Source organism: Thalassophryne amazonica, chromosome 1, assembly GCF_902500255.1.
Source record: "Thalassophryne amazonica chromosome 1, fThaAma1.1, whole genome shotgun sequence".
In the NCBI taxonomy this organism is placed as follows: domain Eukaryota; kingdom Metazoa; phylum Chordata; class Actinopteri; order Batrachoidiformes; family Batrachoididae; genus Thalassophryne; species Thalassophryne amazonica.
The window spans coordinates 110,269,071-110,287,936 of record NC_047103.1 but is presented as its reverse complement, the minus strand read 5'-3'; the positions used below and the strand labels follow the sequence as shown (position 1 = coordinate 110,287,936).

Sequence of the window (18,866 nt, the reverse complement as noted above, 5' to 3'; positions counted from 1 at the left end):
CAACCGACTGGACCATTTAATGATCTGACTCAGTCTGTTCCTATCCTTCAATGTCAAACTGACAAACCATGCCACCAAAGAAAAAGCTAAAACAGATTCAATAAAAGCACGATAAAATAGTGTTAACATGGTTTGGCCAATGTGAAAATACGACAGTTTCCTGAGACAGAACAAGCGCTGATGTCCCTTCCTACACACCGCCTCACAGTTTGCCTCAAACTTCAGCGAGTCATCAATAATAGTCCCAAGGTATTTTTAAGTTTTCACAAAACTTGAATTAACTGTTCAAGGCTAAAGTTTTCTGTTATTTAAGTTTTTTCCTTTCTTGTTTGTCATCCCAGTTGATGTTAAAATCACCAAGGATAATTAATTCTTTGTTTGGGTTAAGTGAGTTTAACATTGTCTTTAGCTCATTGTAGAACACAGCCTTGGCATTTGGGGGGCAATACACACAAATACAAACAAAAGACATTTCATTGGACAAATTGATTTCGACACCAACACCATCAAATTCAAAAGCTGTTGGCAATTCCAACAGCTTACATGTTAAGCCTGCTTTTACATAGAGTAATACCCCACCACCTTTTCCCCTTTCTCTATCCTTCTTAAACACTTGATATTTAGGCATTGTTACCAAGACTTAAGGTGATGATGATTTCAACGATGTCTCAGAGATACCTAGGATGTCTGTATTAAAATCAGTCAGAAGATGCTCCATTTGTTCATGTTTGTTACACAGACTACGAATGTTCAAATGACCACAAAACAGTCCCTTTGGTTTACAGTTAAAGGCCTTTCACACTGAACGCATCAGAAGTATCAAAACTCGGTCTAAAAAGCATTATTTTCAATGAGACACGAGCCGAGCTAAAACAACGCTTCAGATGGGAGTGCGCATTGCCACTTGTCGGCAGGTCAGCTTCTACTTGTGCACGTCTTTTGACTTTTATTCATGGACATTTCCAATGATCCGTTCATTTATTGTTAAAATATAAAATGAAACAGCTTTTTAAAAAAATAATAAAATAGTTGCTGTTAAAAGAGCCTTTTATTTAGAAGCAGGTGATGTTATGCTGAATTCTCGGGACCAGATGAAGGTCTCTTCTGCAGCTTTGAACTCTGGTGGTGTTGCTGAAGACACTTTTGTCCTATTTTGAAGAGCAGAGATGTTTTCTTTCGACTGGACTTCATGGTGTTCAGCTCATCAATGGAAGTTTGGTTGTCTGCACAGCAAATGTTCCTGATTGGGACAAATAAAAATATTTCTTTAAATATAAAGAAACACTAAACAGTTTATATATATATTAAAAAAAAAATGATGGAAAAAAAAAGCCTGAAAAAAAAAAGTTATTTAAAGTTGAGCTTTTGTGGTGTCTGAAAAAAGCTGTAGCTTTATTTGGTAAAAATAAAAAAGACTGAACCATTTACGAATTAAAGCGTTCACTCAGATCAACAGTGCTAAAAGACTAAGCTAACGTTAGCCGATCATTAAACCTTCACAGCCGTGCAAATGTCACGTTTTATTTTAATATTATTCTCACCTCGAAAAAGCTGCAGAACTAAACTCCGTTGGGCAAACTGGGACTTTGCATAGGAATGATGCCTGAAAGCCGGCTTCTCCATGCAGGTTGGCCCACTGTCGCGGTTCGATCGATGTCCCACCAAGTCGTCAGTCCTCCCTCGGTCGGCGTCACTCCAAAAAGTAGCTGAAAAAAAAAGCTTCTCCCAGCAGGGTGATGGAAGAATCGTTCTACTGCTGTTTTTTAAAGCTTTTTTGTGGTTCAGGTGACCCGAATTCAAGATGGTGATCGCTGAACTTTTTTCAGATTGTGGAAAAGCCAGAGTGTGACGTAGCCGCAATCTCCGCCCCCTTGCCGCTTCCGAAGCGACGTGTCTGACGTCATGACGTGTTGGAAACGCATTGGCCTGGCGTTACGACGCGTTGGCAAGCGTTAAAGCATTACGCTGACGCTTTCAATGTGAAAGGCCCTTTAGGGTCCATACAGTTCTTGCCTGATTCAAGTTTGTACACCTATGTTTTTTAAAAACTTGGCTTTACCTTAATGTGGTATTGAGAGGTAACAGACAAGTTAGTGATTGCGCTTTGCCTGGTTAGCTCCCCTGCTAACACTGATGTAGAAGATGGAGGCCTCATGACTGCTGGACTGTTAGCCATAGGCGCGACCCCTTCACGGGCCACTGGTGGTGTTAGCTCCCCTGATAACACCACTGGGGGAGATGGAGGCCTCATGACTGATGGGCCGTTAGCCGTAGGCGTGACCCCGTTGCGGACTGCTGGTGGCGTTACCTTTCCTGCTAACACCACTGGAGGAGATGGAGATCTCACGACTGCTGGGCCGTTAGCGGTAAGCGCGACCCCGTTGCGGGCCGCTAGTGGTGTTAGCTCCCCTGCTAACACCGCTGAAGAAGATGAAGGTCTCGTGTCTGCTGGGCCGTTAGCCATAGGCACGACCCCGTCGTAGTCCGCTGGTAGTGTTAGCTCCCCTCCTAACACCGCTGAAGAAGATGGAGGTCTTGCATCTGCTGGGCCGTTAGCCGTAGGCGCAACCCCGTCTCGGACCGCTGGTGGCGTTGGCTCCCCTGATAACACCGCTGGAGAATATGCAGGTCTCACGTCTGCTGGGCCATTAGCCATAGGCGCAACCCCGTCGCAGACCACTGGTGGCGTTAGCTCCCCTGCTAACACCGTTGGTTGTGGTGGAGGCCCCTGGACTGCTAGGCTATTAGCCTTAGGCACAACCCCATCTGGAGCCGCCGGTCCATTAATAGCTGGTGTTGGCGCAGGTAGAAGAGCCCATTCCAACCCCAGGTGGATCACAAGAGCTGCTGGTCCACTGCTACAGGCTACGCGGGTAGCCACTCCATGCCAGATCTCATGCTCAGTCAGGTCAGCTGCTACATCAGTGTGATGGAACGGACCAGGGCACTGATGTAAGTCCCCAGATAGCAGGAGGAACATTACTACCAGAAATGCGTGGCTTCGCTGTGACTTAGGCATGGTCCCAGAGCACTTTGTTGAACGGCTGCCGAGTTGTGATTGAATGAAGGTGGTGGCTAGGACATATCTCCCAAAAACATTTACTTGTTTTTTTGGAGTTTTTATTTCACAGCATAGTTTTAAGTTGCTGTTTAGGTAATGTCCATTCAAAATTTGCCCAGTGTCGATATAATAAGCGATACTTGTGAGCAGCACATAAGTGAAGAGAGCTGCTGATACCTGTCACCCCTGGTGCTGCCATCTTATGTTCAGCTCATCAATGGAAGTTTGGTTGTCTGCACAGCAAATGTTCCTGACTGGGACAAATAACAATATTTCTTTAAATATAAAGAAACACTAAACAGTTTATATATAAAAAAAAGGAAAAAAAAAAAAAAACAGAAAAAAAAAACTATGGAAAAAAACACTCGAAAAATTAAGTTATTTAAAGTTGAGCGTTTGTGGTCTCCAAAAAAAAGCTGTAGCTTTATTTGGTAAAAATAAAAAAGACTGAACCATTTACAAATTAAAGCGGTCACTCAGATCAACTGTGCTAAAAGGCTAAGCTAACGTTAGCCGATCATTAAACCTTCACAGCAGTGCAAATGTCACGTTTTATTTTAATATTATTCTCACCTTGATAAAGCTGCAGAACTAAACTCTGTTGGGCAAACTGGGACTTAACATATATCCAAAAAGTGGGAGATTTCGGACTGAGTGGGTTTGCTCCATCACCCCGGCTGCCTGCCTCAGTCTGCACAGTGATGATGCCTGAACACCGGCTTCTCCGTGCGGGTCGGCCCGCTGTCGCGGTTCGATCGATATCCCACCAAAACGTCAGTCCTCCCTCGGTCGGCGTCACTCCGAAAAGTAGCTGAAAAAAAGCTTCTCCCAGCAGGGTGATGGGAGAATTGTTCTACTGCTGTTTTTTTAAAGCTTTTTTGTGGTTCAGGCGACGCAAATTCAAGATGGTGATCGCTGAACTTTTTTCAGGTTGTGGAAACAGCCAGAGTGTGATGTAGCAATCTCTGCCCCCTTGCCGCTTCTGCAGGAAAGCGTCTGACGTCACGACGCGTTGGAAACTCATCCGATGGATTGGAAAGCGTTGACGGATTGGCCTGACGTGTTCAATGTGAAAGGCCCTTAACCTTGCCTCACACAAAGTACAAACTCAAACTATTCCACACTTTTAAATTTATTAAAAGTCACAATAAAAATCAGGCCTGGTTTCTGAAGAACTTCTCCCACAGACAAGTCGGCCCTTTCATAACCAAGAACAATGGACACAAACAGTTTTATAAAACACTCCATGGGCGTAACAAAGGCAGACCTTATTTCATTGGTCCCAGTGGGCATTCGAGGAAGGTCCCACCTCCTGACACTGACCCACGCAACTACGGGACGTTTATGATTTATAATAACCTGAATCTCTTTGTGCTAAGTGATAAAACTGGTTAAATCCAGTTCGACGAGCATGTTCCAGCAGATACACATTCCAACAGATAACAGAGGAAAATATATGAATCTAAGAACACAATCCTAAGTAAAATAACTACTTTAATCAATCAATCAAGATCTTCATTGTCATTATGCAGGCATACCGAAATTTTGCACACTCCCGGCAAGGCACATAATAAATAAATCAGCACACATAAATAAAACACTTAAATAATAACGGTTAAAAAAAAAAAAAAAAAAGGTAAAGAAACACACTTAAAATAAAAAAAAATATTTACAGGTGGTGTGTGTATGTATCTACATGAGAATGAGTGTACAGGGGAGAGAGAGGAGGGGACAATGAGGAGATGAAGAGATAAAAGATAAAGTGCAGCTTAGTGCGAGTCTTGATTGAGTTTGATTGTTAGGGATGTGTGTGTGTGTGTGTGTGTGTTCGTGGTAGACATGGAGGTGTTTAAGGGGGGAGGGTTCATGTTGACAGTTCTGTAGGGAGGTGGGATGCAGTGGTTCACTGTAAGGGGGCTATGGCTTTCACAGCTCTAGGGAAGAAGCTGTCCCTGAGTCTTTTCGTGGTGGCTTTAATGTTCCTATACCGCTTCCCTGATGGAAGTGGTACAAACAGTGCAGTTGCCCGGGTGGGTGGGATCGGCAGCCATACGTCTGGCCCTCTTCTGGACTCGGGCAATGTAAATGGAGTTCAGATCTGGTAGACTGTGGCCCGTCCAAAACGAATAAAGAAAACAGAAACAAATAAGAAAAGAATAATTAAACACACACGAATATATCTAAGAGGGGGTTTAATGGAGTAAATTCAGTGATCGCAAAGTGACTTGACTTGTGGATCTTGGTGTTAGTTTCACAGTGTAGCACAAACTTGTGGAAATTCCCCTTCCAAGATGGCAGGTGAAAATATCGCTGGACTGTGCTTCTGTCCGCTCTATTCATCAGTAATCTCTATGGAAGTGACGTAGCTGACATCCGTGTGTGATAATGTGGCGGCAGCTTTTTGTGGGCACACTGAAATGTTTGAGCGCACGACAGTGTGCACGGTATCATAGCGGACTGCCCGACAGATCTTCAGGGACACAATGGAAGAAACCGATCGGTTTTGATACCGGTGTGAAAGTCTACAACAGTCTGACCAGACAAAAAGAGCCTCTCATCGTGAAAAGAAAGGGGCAAGCTACATGGTATGTTTCCAAAGGCCGCCATTTTACTTGTAGTTTGATATCGAAGCTTGTGTCGAGTCCAGAACTCAGCGAAAATGAAGCTTCGTGTCTTGGCTTTTTCACACTCTGGAAATGCGCATGCGCGACCAGGTTGGTTGGTTGAGAGGTAAAAACGTAAACAGACGCTCGGTCAGTCAGTGACAGCGTCAGTCAAACAACTGTCTAAATCCATAATAATCATAATTTTACAGACGCTTGTAAGAAGGAGGGAAAATGCAGCTGTTTTACCAAGCCATCATTTTTTTAAATAAAGTTTATTATTATTAATGGCAGTATTACAGTGTCAAACAATTCAGTGCAAAGTAAAGTAGTAAAGTAAGTAAAGTAGGAAAAAGGAGAGGACAGGATAGGAAGGAAAGGATATGCTGCTATCTTGCTAGGGATTATACAGCTCATTCAACATGGGAATATACACAGTGGGTCATTATACAAATAATGAATGTTTATGAGTTCAGTGGTATGAATATTTAATTCAATTAAATATTCATACCATTGAAAGAATGTAAAAACATTCATTATTGTTTTTTATATAACGGCTAAAATAGATCCTTGTCATTTGATATTTTATTAATTTATAAACAACAGAAAAGGAACTTAACATTTTGGTGTTCCACTGCTGGTAAAATCCAAATTGTGATGTGTAGTCCAGTGATGCAGTACACTGACTTCGGACTTCCATAAAAAAAAAAAAAAAGACTTTGTGTAGTTCCTAAGTCCAGCCAAAAATTACATCAGCGTTTCATCTGAACAGGTCTTCATGCATCCAGACGGCTTACAGTGGAGTGGATTTTGTGTGTGTATGTTTACAAGAATTAGCAGTGTCACTTAGCTCAATCAAATCATCGGTTGCACACACACACACGCAACTGGGTTGGTCGACTGTGTACGTTCTCAGTACAGGAAAAAAAAAAAAAAAAGTCAACAGGTCAAAGAGCCTTTTCGTATCGTGCACCACCCTGTGGAATAGTCTTCCTGCAACCGTGAGGCAGTCGGAGTCCGTGGACATTTTTAAGTCAAGACTGAAAACCTATTTTTATTCTCTTTCTTATGAATAGTTTTTATTTTTTATCTGTTTTATTCTTTTACTTCTGTTTTTATTTATGTATTTGAATTTTTTTATTCATTTTTAATTATTTAAATTTTATGTTGAATTTTTTATGTAAGGTGCCTTGAGATGGCTTTTGCTGTGATTTGGCGCATTATAAGCTAATTAAATTTAATTAATTAATTTAATTAACCCAAACAGTACATTTTCCCAATACAACACAAAATGATTTTTAGTGTAGTTCTGGATGAAGTCACATAGTCTCTGCCAAAACACTTTCACAAGGGGACACAGTCAAAACAAATGAACAACCCTTTCAGGAGAGTTCACACAGAAACTACAGTCTGTTTCGATATGTTTACTAAATCTATTTTTAATGTAACATTTAACGGGATAGAATTTATGAATTTACTTCAGAGACACTTCTTTCACCTTATTAGTTATTAGATATGTGTTGGGCAGTAGCCAGACCTTCTTCCATGGCGTATCAATGACAAATGTGTTCCATTATGAAACAACACTTGGTATTGTTGTTATATCTTTTTGGAATATGACTCTTATAAATTTGTTATTATTTTTTGAATGGTTTTAAAAGCAGACCTTCCCTACTGGTGTATCTTTGATCGCCACAATTTGAAGAGAGTCAGAACTCATTCTGCGTTGACTTTTAAATAACATGCAGACACCAGAGGGGATAGCACCAAATACTTTTACAAAGTCTCCAGGAGTAACAGGGGTTTTGTACTTCTGCAGAAACTCTTCATATGTGAACAATAAACCTTCCTCATTAAAGAGTTGGTCAACCCAAATAATATTGTTTTGAAACCAAGATTCCATTAAAAGAGATTTGTGTTTGTATAGGATATCTTTGTTATTCCAAATCATATAGTTGTGCAGGGTGAAGTTGTGTTTGTAGATGAGAGACCATGAAAGAAAGGCCTGGCAATGAAAAGCAGACAATCTTACAGGAATTTTATCAATATTAAAATTGCAGACAAGAAAAAAGTTGAAACCATCCAGTTTGGACAACAAGTGATTTGGGATAATGTTTCATACGGAAGAGGGATTTTTTTTTACCATTTGTTTTATCAAATTAATTTTAAAGGTGTTGTTTAAAGTTTGAAAGGCCAAAAAGCATCAAAAGCAGCAAAAGTTTAGACCACCGCTTTTGTGGGGGTTCATGACAACAGCTTTCCTCAAGTAGTGAGTCCTAGTTTTCCAAATAAAATCAAAGAGCATTTTATCAATTTCTTTCAGAGTTTTATCACCAAGATGTAGAGCCAAGGCTGCATAAGTTAAATGCGAGATCCCTTCTGCCTTGGTAAGAAGGACTCTCCCTCTTATAGATAAGTCATGTAGAAGCCATTGGTGTAATTTACGCTGAGTTTTCTGTATAATTGGAATGAAATTGGAGTTGCTTCTTGTATTTTGATCTTTGGATATTAAAATCCCTAAATATTGAACTTCTTTTTTGATTGGAATATTAGAAATTTCAGCTTTGGTGCATTCTTTGATAGCCATAATTTCACATTTTTTGATGTTGAGACATAAGCCAGAGGCCTTGGAAAATTCTTGAATCACATTGATGGCTAGAGGAATCTGATTTTCATTTTTTAAGAATAGTGTAGTATAGTCTGCTAGTTGCATAACAATTAATTATTTACCAAGGAGAGAGATACCTTCTACAGCCCTCATTTTAATATGACATGCCAAAAGTTGTGCCACAATTAAAAAGAGGTAGGCAGAGGCCGGGCACCCTTGATGAATCCCACAGATAGGTTAAATCTTGGGGATGTGCCACCAGGCAGTTTCATGGAGCTATTGGTGTAAAGAGTTTTAGTGGCAAGGGAGAAAAAAAAATCTCCAAAGCCAAATTTCGTCAGATATTGTAAAATGAAATGATGCTCCACCGTATCAAACACCTTATAGAAATCAAGGAACAGGATAAATCCATTATCATCAAATATATCAGAGTAATCCAGAATGTCCATCACCAATCTAATATTATTTGTAATATGCCCTTTGGTCATAAAATCTGACTGAGTTTCTTCAATAATTGAGTCCAATACCATTTTCAGTCTTTTAGGAAAAATAGTTGTTTAATAAAGATATTGGATGCCAATTATCAATAAAAGTTGTGTCTTTGTTGGATTTAGGTATCAAAGTAGTTAGACCTTGGGTCATCGTTGTGGGGAGATATCCTTTTTCTTGCTCTCTACAAAAGCTTCAAACAAAAAAGGAGCTAAATCATTAATGAAAGTCTTGTAAAATTCAGACACCATTCTATCTGTTCCAGATGACTTATTGTTCTTCAGTGAGTTAATTGCATTTTTGATTTCACCAATTGTAATTGAATCATTGCACGATTTTATTTCATCTTCGCTAATAGTTGTAACAGTTAAAGAGTCTAAAAAAAACCATGGGCCGATTCCTGACAAAAGTTTGATCTATAAAGTTTTGCATAAAAGTGACTATAATAGTTAGATATTAAGGTCTGATCCTTTGTAAGGATACCATCAATATTTAGCTGATTTAAGATATTACAACCGAAACTATACTTTTCTAAACTGAAGAAGTAGTGAGAGTTTTGCTCACCTTCTTCAAGCCATCTGGCTCTAGACCTAATAAACACACCTTTTGGCCTTGTGATTTTATATTTCATCCAACTCAGTTTGTAAGTTAGAGAGTTCTAATTTCTCTTCATCTGATAAAGTATCAGGGGATTTGCTTGCTAAGTTTGTAATCTTTGACACGACATTGGATTCTTTTCTATTTTTGGCTAAAACACTGCTAAACCTCCTGAAAAATTTCCCAAGTTCAAATTTTAAGAGCTCCCAATACATCAATATTGTCCTTCTTAAAACTTTTAGAGATCAGCCAAAAATCAATTCTTGACTGTCTACATCCTGTTTTGTTGCTCCAAGTAAATGCCCTGTTATTGGGGTATTTAACTCTCCAGATATCATCCATCCATCCATCCATCCATTTTCTTCCGCTTTATCCGGAGTCGGGTCGCGGGGGCAGCAGCTCGAGCAACGTAGATCGGAACGTAGATCGATTGGTAAATCGAGAGCTTTGCCCCCCTACTCAGCTCTCTCTTCACCGCGACGGTCCGATACAGCGACCGCATCACTGCAGACGCTGCACCGATCCGTCTATCGATCTCACGCTCCATCCGTCCCTCACTCGTGAACAAGACCCCGAGATACTTAAACTCCTCCACTTGAGGCAAGGACACTCCACCGACCTGAAGAGGGCAAAGCACCTTTTTTCGGTCGAGTAGCATGGCCTCGGATTTGGAGGTGCTGATTTTCATCCCGGACGCCTAACACTCGGCTGCAACATCGCGTGGCGATCGGGGACAGTGCCTCTGGATTGGCAGACCGGGGTGGTGGTCCCTCTGTTTAAGAAGGGGGACCGGAGGGTGTGTTCCAACTATAGGGGGATCACACTCCTCAGCCTCCCCGGTAAGGTCTATTCCAGAGTACTGGAGAGGAGATTTCGACCGATGGTCGAACCTCGGATTCAGGAGGAGCAGTGTGGTTTTCGTCCTGGTCTCCAGATATCATCAAGATTAAATTTATCCACAAATGCAGAAAAGTTAGTGTTTTTTTTTCCATTTAATAGGCCTGGGGGCCATTTGTCTAAGGCACTATTTAGAATGATATTAAAATCACCTCCCAATAGTAGAGTGGCATACCGTAATTTAGCTAACAAGTTGAGAATTACATTGTCTATAGAAATAAGAAGTTGATCATTTTCGAGTTGTATCCATAAATTTTACATGTGATAAAAACCTTGTCGTTGTACTTTATTGCTTGGCAGATGAAGTGACCATTTGGGTCACATTCAGTACACAGTTTATTCCCATTGAATTTATGTTTGAATGTGGCGACCCCTGCTGATCGTTCTGTGCTATGCCACAGCCATATGGAATTACCCCAGTGACATTTCCAATAGTTAGCATTGTTAGGACTCTTTTTTCCCCCTTTTTTTTCCTTGTTCAGAATGTATTTTGGTAATATGAACTCTTTGTTTAACATGACGTCAAAATATTCAGTAACGGAGAAAAGTAGTCTGCATGAGTGAACGTAGTTGTACCCGAGTACGATTTTCTTCTTAAAGATAAATCTCACTACCATTTATGAATCCTGTTCCACCCACGAAGTAGGCAGACTTTCCATCATCATGAGCTTTCTTTAGCTTCAGCCACAGCTTTTGTCTCTTGTCTTGGTCAAATCTTCAGTGAACCGCAGACCTTTTGCTTGAAGAAAAGCGCTGTTCTTGGCCGCCTTCCACAGCTCTTCCTTGTGTCACCGGGAGATGACCCTGATGATGACTCCACGGGGCTTTGGGTCATCATGTCGTCTCCTTCCCACGCGATGGGCCACATCAGTGGTGTCGGGGAGTTTCTCTTTCAGCGTCGGGAGCAGTTGTTGGCAGATGGCAGTCACCTCCTCTCTAATATTTTCTTTTTCTGCCTCAACTATACCACGCAGTCTCAGGTTCCATCTCCTCCCATATGACTCAGTGTCAGCAACACGGGATAGGCACTTGAGAGATGTCTCTTCCCCTTTTTCGGCTTGTTTTTCAATGAGAGCAACTTTTTCTATAATGGCTGTCACATCAAGACGAATGGTGCCAATCATGTCTTCAAGCGTGCCGCTTCTTGAGTTGATCAGATCAATAATCATTTTAGCAGTACTGTCAGAGGAAAAGTTGGACTCTGTATCTCAAGCTCTTTCACTGGCAGGTTTCTTAGCAAAAGGAGGCTTACTTGGAGTCACAGCTAGCAGTGGAAACTCTTCTTTTTCATGCACTCTGTACTCCATTCCGCTGCCCTTAGTCGTGGTCGCTGTTAATGGCTCCCGCCTCTTCAATGCTAGGCTCGCTTCTTTTACCAGTTTTTGGCATCTTGAGTGGCGTAAAAGATCCAAAGTTGTTCCAAAAAGGTCAAGAAAAAAGTTCTTGGCTTGTTCCTCAAAGTTATTATATCATGGAAGCTGAAAATGTGTTTAATTTAGGAATAGTGCTGAGAGCTTGACAAAGCCCGCCTTCTCATGCCGCCATCTTGGCCACCCCCCAAGCCATTACAATATAAATATTAAAAATAATTACCTTTGAGATCATCCAAATGCTTTCTCCACCCCATGAAGCACACAAGAAAAGCTACTGGTGAAAATTCCTCTGTGCTTCTGGAGTGATTAGAGATGGTTTTATCAACTAATCTCTGAGAGCAAATGATTAATTTGCTACAAAATAATTATTTTATATAACGTGGCGTCCAGCGGCTTGCGTTGGCCCGGCAAGTTGTGCGGTAGTGCAAAGGTTAAATGCACAACAGTGCCATCGAGTCACGCCGTCTCTTATCATCCAGCCAGCCAGACTTGAGTTTGGATATGGGGTCGTGGAATGATTTGCCGTCATCATCTTTTAAAAGGGCCGCGTAATCAAGTGACTGCAATACGCTTCTGTATACGAGGTCTGTGATGAAAAAAGCGGTCCTTTTTATTTTTTTCAAAAAATAAATGGATTTGATTCATATGTTTTTAAGTCAGACAAGCTTGAACCCTCGTGCGCATGCGTGAGTTTCTTCATGCGTGTCGGTGACTTCATTCACCTGTGGGCAGGCCTTGAGTGAGGAGTGCTCCACCTCGCCTGTCGGAATCTCTTTGTCTGAATAGCCGCTGCGGACAGCGTGCGTTGCTTTATCAACATTTTTTCTGGACCTGTGAGGGCTAACCGAGTGGACACTATTCGAGAAATTAAGCTGGTTTTCGGTGAAAGGTTTAACGGCTGATGAGAGATTATGGGGTGTTTCTGTCGGTGTAAGGACTTCCCACGGAGCGGGACGTCGCGCAGCGCTTCCAGGCGCCGTCGTCGGCCTGTTTCGGCCTGAAAACATTCTAATTTAAGGCTTAATTCAACCAGGACGTCGTGAGAGAACAGAGAAGATTCAGAACAGGCCGGCATGAGGACTTTATGCAGACATTCCACTGTTTAAGGACATTTTGTAATGAAAGAACGTGCGCGCAAATCTGTGTGCGCCGCGACAGGAAAAACACCTCCGTGTTGAAAACCATTTGTAAAATTCAGGCGGCTTTTGATGGGTTTCAACAAGTGAGTAACTGAGAAATTGTTTAACAGCTTGGGCATGTTCCAACTTGCCCGTTAAGGTTTCCAACGGAGGTGTTTTTCCTGTCGCGACCTCCCGCGGTCGGGTCTGGCCCGACATGCGACTCTGCCCGCACGTTCTTTCATTACAAAATGTCTGTTAACAATGGAATGTCCGAATAAACTCCTCATGCCGACTTCTTCTGAAAGTTCTCTAACGACTTACTGGGTCAACAGAGCCTGAAATGTGGAAGTTTTCAACTTGAAACGGCGAGACGCTGCTGCCTTGAAGCGCAGATCGCTGTCAGGCACCGTGGGCCGTCCTTAAAGCGACACTACCAGACCAAAATCTCTGATCAGCCGTTAAAATTTTTACCGAAAACCAGCTGAATTTATCGAATGGTGTCCACTCAGTTGTGCCTTACAGTTTTTGAAAACATTTTTATCAAACAAAGCAGCAGTCGCTGAGCCATTCCTAAACAATGAAAAAACGACGAGAGGGTGGGCGACTCCTCACTCAAAGACTGCCCACAGGCGAATGACGTAACCGACAGGCGTGAAAAAACTCTTGCATGCCCACGAGGGTTCAAGCATGTCTGATGTAATCACACGTGATTCAAATCCATATGGTTTTTGAAAAAAATAATAAGGTCGGATACTTTTATCACAGACCTCGTATGTGCCTATAAGCCGAATAAATGACACAGAACATGCAGGGACATGGACCAGGCCGTTACTTCACGATTATTTACGAGAGACACCATTCAGCTGCCATTCGCCAACCAGATCCATGAATAATTTTATTTTTTTCTTCACAAATAATTTATTTCACACACTTGGAAATACAAACGCAGTGCACAAGATTTTTAGAGGTCCACAAAGCAAAACAGTGATCAGCTGATTCTATGTTTACAAATAGACGCTGCCTGTGTGCCAGTGTGTGGAGTCAGGCAAAACCTGAATTTTCAGTTTGTGTGCAGCTCAAGCTTCAGTTTTTCTTCCTTGGACACCAATACCATGTTTTCACAAAACATCTTTCAAGGAATCAACACTCCAAAGGGAAAAATAATCAAAGTCTCTGTCATTCTCGCTGCCCACACAGTCAGTCATGATGCCTCCAGACTGCAGTTTACATCTCCTGCTCTTTGACCTTTGACCGGAAGCGAGCGAGAGTGTGAAAAGGCTTATTACGATAAAGGGGCATGTATATATGCCCCTGCGCTTCTGTAGTGTGCCTTGATAGAGTGGTGACATGACGAGTCGAAAAAAATCAGTCACGTGACTCATGGAGCCATCTTGATTCCAAAGTATCATTCACTGTTAATCTATCTGCATGTAAATCCAGCTTTTTTTTTTTTTTTTTTTTTTTTTTTTTATTCGCTGAAAATGCCGGGTTGTTGTGCATTTGGATGCACAAATAGACACAACAAGGGCTTCAAGATGTACAGATTCCCTTCAGATCCGAACAGAAGAAAAATTTGGGAAAATAAAGTCAGCTGTGTGGGATGGAAGCCGACGTCATCGTTAAAGCTTTGAGAGGTAAATTTACTGTTCAGTCCCATGTACAGTACAACTTGCATAAACCGTTATCATTTAAACCAGATATTCGCAGTCACCGGACAAAAAAAGTCCCAAAGTTATTGTATTGTTTTCCATGTAATAAACATCGTATATAACGGGTTGTGTACAATGGATTTTTTGCTCACATCGGATAAAATGTCCCGACCGATCGCAGAGTATTTCCATTAAAATCCTTGCATGTGGGATCGGAGTCATTTCTGTGATTAAAAGTCCAACCTTTTTTTTTTTTTTCCACACCGTGCTCAGACTCGCAGACTTGTGCCTGACGTACACCTGTTAAATCAGACACATCAAAAGGCTGTGATTTGACACTTAGCTGCTTTCACTGCTTTGTCTGCCATCATATTGTACTAGTATTTACAGTGCACACGGAGATTACATTTTGATAATGGATCAAATACATTTGGCAGAAAAAAAATTTCAGAGGAAATTTTGACCCAGTCATTAAATGAGGCGCACGTCCCGATTCAGGATTCCCCGTAGATCTTCAGTGCCTCCTGACTGTAAGTAATCCATTACATACATATAACTAATTTTGTCTGTTTTGTGTATATATATATATATATATATATATATATATATATATATATATATATGTATATGATTTTGTACAACAGATTTTTTGCTCACATTGGATAAAATGTCCTGTCCGATCGCAGTGTATTTCCATCAAAAACCCTGAGCAGTCTGGACGTGCAGAGGTACAAATTAAAGTTCAGCTCTGACTCTTGCAGATTTGAGGAAAGTTGGACCGGAGTCATTTCCCTGATTCAATGTTCGACCATTTCTTTTTTTCAAACCATGTTCCGACTGGGACCTGAAGCCTGACGTGCACCTGTTAAATCGGACACAAAAAGGCTGTGATTTGATACTTTTCTGGTTTTCCTTTGTCTGTCATCATATTATAATAGTTCAGTAAAGTCCGTACATTTACAGCATGAAGTTGATAAAAGAGGAAAATATTCAGCTTACCTTTGATTTGGAGGTGATGACTGTAGAAGTTCAAATTAGTCCAGAATAAAGCATAATCCAGAGACGGCGAACTTTAAAACTGTCACACACGTCATTGCATGACATAGAATTACAGACCCTCAGCGAAAACTGTACATCCGGGACATTGCCATGACGTGAGGGAGAAGATGGCGCGCTAGCGCCTTCAGTCCGATCCCGCATTGAAATTGATTTTATCTGTTAGTAATGTTACTGACACATCCTGGTTTCAACATCCAAAAGTAAGCTGCAATGAATGCGAGATACAGCTCTGCATGCTCAGATCAGCGGTGACATCGTCAGCAGGCGACGTTCTTCCCGACCCTTACACCTTGCTCTCACTGCCTCCGATGCGCTTACTGAGTCTGCGGGCTCGGTAAAGCCGCAGCAGGCCACTCACACAGCCCCCGTGTCTGCTGTGCAGAGCTGCAGCCAACTCCGGCACCATGTCCCTGTCTACTGAATGGAGGTGCGGCCAACTTGGCAACAAGTCCAGAGACCACGCTCACTGTTTTGATGTGGAGCACTCCAGCCGCCCGCAAGGACAGACTTCTTGTGGAAAAATCCGCAGTGCTGCACGGTCTCTGTAATCGGAGCCGCAGAGCTCCGTGGCCGCTGAGAGAGATTTGTATCTTTTTAATGACTTGGATTCTTTGTGGGTCCCGCATCCGTACCCCATAACGCTAACACCGGAGGCTAAAAGATTTTCAATGCGACACCACTCAATCAAATGGGCGTATGAAAAAGTCCCCAAAAATAATTTTCAAGTAAAAATAAAAGAAATGTATACTCACCAAACGTACCGCAAGACAATATGAAGTTTTAAAAAAAAGTCGATCCTTCCGTATAAGACAGTAAAAAGGTGCTTTTGTGTTGGGAAAGTGTAGTGACACGGACCCACAACAGGGGGCGCAAATGAACGGACAATGGAGGAAGTCAAATAACAACACTTTACTGTTGTGAATAAGCACAACAAACACAGCAGATTACAATAATAGTCAATGAAGTCAATTCACAAAAATGTGTCGCGTGGGCAGGCTCGAAGATAAGAGACGTCTGTCCAAAGCAGAACCGGAACCACACGATTTCCTCCGCAACCGAACCCCGGGAATACTGGAGCCGCCAAGTCCCGAACTCCCAGGTGGCCACTGCCTCCGCTTGTCGGATCTGGTACTGCTGGCGAGGAACAAAAACAGTTAGATGTGGGTGCGTCTGCACCCAGCAACACGTATGGTGGAGAACCACCTCCACCTCTCGTCGGAAAAAAGGAAACAAAATATCTGCTATCCAACACACAAAGTAACAGGTATTCCTGTCAGGAAGACAACAAAATCGGCTGAGTACGTTACCTCCTCGGTAGAGCGATATCTCGGCAAAGAGGTGGAGATGTCGTCCTGCTGATATACCACTGCTGATCGGATGATTGGTGACAGCTGTTGTAGGCGATAAGTGACAGCTGTCACCCCGGCTGCTCCTGTGAGGCGGCAGCGCCCTCTGGTGCCTGGAGCCCGCACTCCAGACAGGGCGCCCTCTGGTGGTGGTGGGTCAGCAGTACCTCCTCTTCAGCGGCCCACACAACACTTTTGTAAGAAATGCAAACTGACGTAAATCCACAAATTACAGTTGGTGCGCGCAATGCATGCTGGGATAGGGTCTTCTCTCTTGTGTCTCGGCAACGTCCCGAATGTGATGACAGTTTTGCGGAGGGCCAAATTTTAGCTGTATATTTGTCATTTTTAAACGAAGATTTCTCCATTGAATGACAGATCTGGGCTTGCAGATTTACTTTACTACATTCAGAAGGATCTTATGTGTAAATATGTCATTTTTTGGTCCAAAGATCTGACTGCATTTATTTCAATGCAGGTCTACTTTAAAAAAAATGTTGAAAACATTAAAGGTTCACTCAGTAGTTTAACACACTTGGAACCAAAATGTGCCATGTTCTGAGTTGAAGCCACTCTCTTTGATCAAGGCACTGTACTCATCTGCTGTCATCTCCCAGGCAACATTTTTTTTTGTCTTAAAGCCCTTTTCACACCAGCGCAAATGCAGAATTGTGTATTGTGGCGTACCGTCTACGCTGAGTTAAGCAGCTCTATGCCCAATTTAAATGCATCCAGAGTGACTCAGCTGGAGAACAGGTGTAGTGCATGTATGTGCTGCTGCATGATCACACAGCCCGCAGCACATCTGTGTGCTCATAATAGGTAATCGAACCTCAACTCATGAATCCAGAAACAAAACAGAAACAGCAGGTCTTGTGTGTGTGTGTGTGTGTGGGGGGGGGTGACGACACAGCACTGTCTCTCTGTCTCGCTATTTCTCTTTGTCTCTTGCTGTCTCTGTCTCTTTCTGTCTCTCTGTCTCGCTGTCTCTGTCTCTTTCTGTCTCTCGCTCTCTGTTTCTCTGTCTCGCTGCCTCTCTTTGTCTCTCGCTGTCTCTCTCTGTTGCTCTCTGTCTCTCTCTCTGTAGGTCCAAAATTCTGCAGCAAGGCTGCTGTCTTGCTCAAGCAGAAGGACTCATATCTCTCCTATTTTAAAGTCTCTTCATTGGCTCCCAGTGTCGTTGCGTTTCTATTTTAAGATCCTAGTGTTGATTTTTAGAGCTTTGCATGGCCAGGCTCCCTCCTACATTAGAGACCTGTTATGTCCCTATGCTCCCGCTTGGAGCCTGAGGTCAGTGGATCAGAACCTTCTGAGGGCTCCTCGTACCCACTTTAAGACCCGAGGAGATCGCTCTTTCCAGGCCGTTGCGCCAAGGCTCTGGAATGATCTCCCTTTGTCTCTTCATTCCCTGGACTCTGTCGATGTTTTTAAGAGCAAGAGCCAGGAGGGCCGTGTCCAGGATGAAGCTCCTCTTCACCCAGGAGCGTTCTTCGGGTCCGTACCCCTCCCAGTCCACCAAATACTGGAAGCCCCGGCCCATCCTACGGACATCCAAGAGCCGGCGCACAGTCCAAGCCGGCTCGCCATCGATGATCCGGGCAGGAGGCGGCGCCGGACCCGGAGCACAGAGGGGTGAGGTGTGATGCGGCTTTATCCGGGACACATGGAAAACAGGATGGATCCGCAGTGAGGCCGGAAGCTGAAGCCTCACTGCGGCTGGACTGATGACCTTGAGGATTTTGAAGGGGCCGATGTAACGGTCCTGTAGTTTGGGGGAGTCCACTCTTAGGGGAATGTCCTTTGTGGACAACCACACCTCCTGCCCTGGCCGATACGCAGGGGCCGGGGTCCGCCGATGGTCTGCATGGGCTTTTGCCCTCATCCGGGCCTTTAGCAAAGCAGAATGGGCGGCGCGCCACACCCGACGGCACTTCTGCAGGTGGCCTGGACCGAGGGCACACCGACCTCTCCCTCAACCACCGGAAACAACGAGGGCTGATACCCCAGACACACCTCAAAAGGGGAGAGGCCGGTGGCTGAAGACACTTGGCTGTTATGGGCAT

General features: G+C 42.9%; 1 protein-coding gene across 2 annotated transcripts in view; it reads left to right on the top strand.

The window, feature by feature from the left end:
• The first annotated feature begins 5,343 nt into the window (after positions 1-5,343).
• The window catches only part of cars2 (cysteinyl-tRNA synthetase 2, mitochondrial), a 294,966-nt gene continuing 281,443 nt past the window's right edge, over positions 5,344-18,866 (top strand). Inside the window, exon 1 of one of the 2 annotated variants that reach the window (XM_034173360.1) lies at positions 5,344-5,646. In XM_034173360.1, the coding sequence (XP_034029251.1) occupies positions 5,447-5,646 (200 nt within the window). In that variant the 5' untranslated portion in view covers positions 5,344-5,446. The remainder of the gene's footprint in view (positions 5,647-18,866) is intronic. The other variant, XM_034173352.1, reaches the window with a different exon arrangement.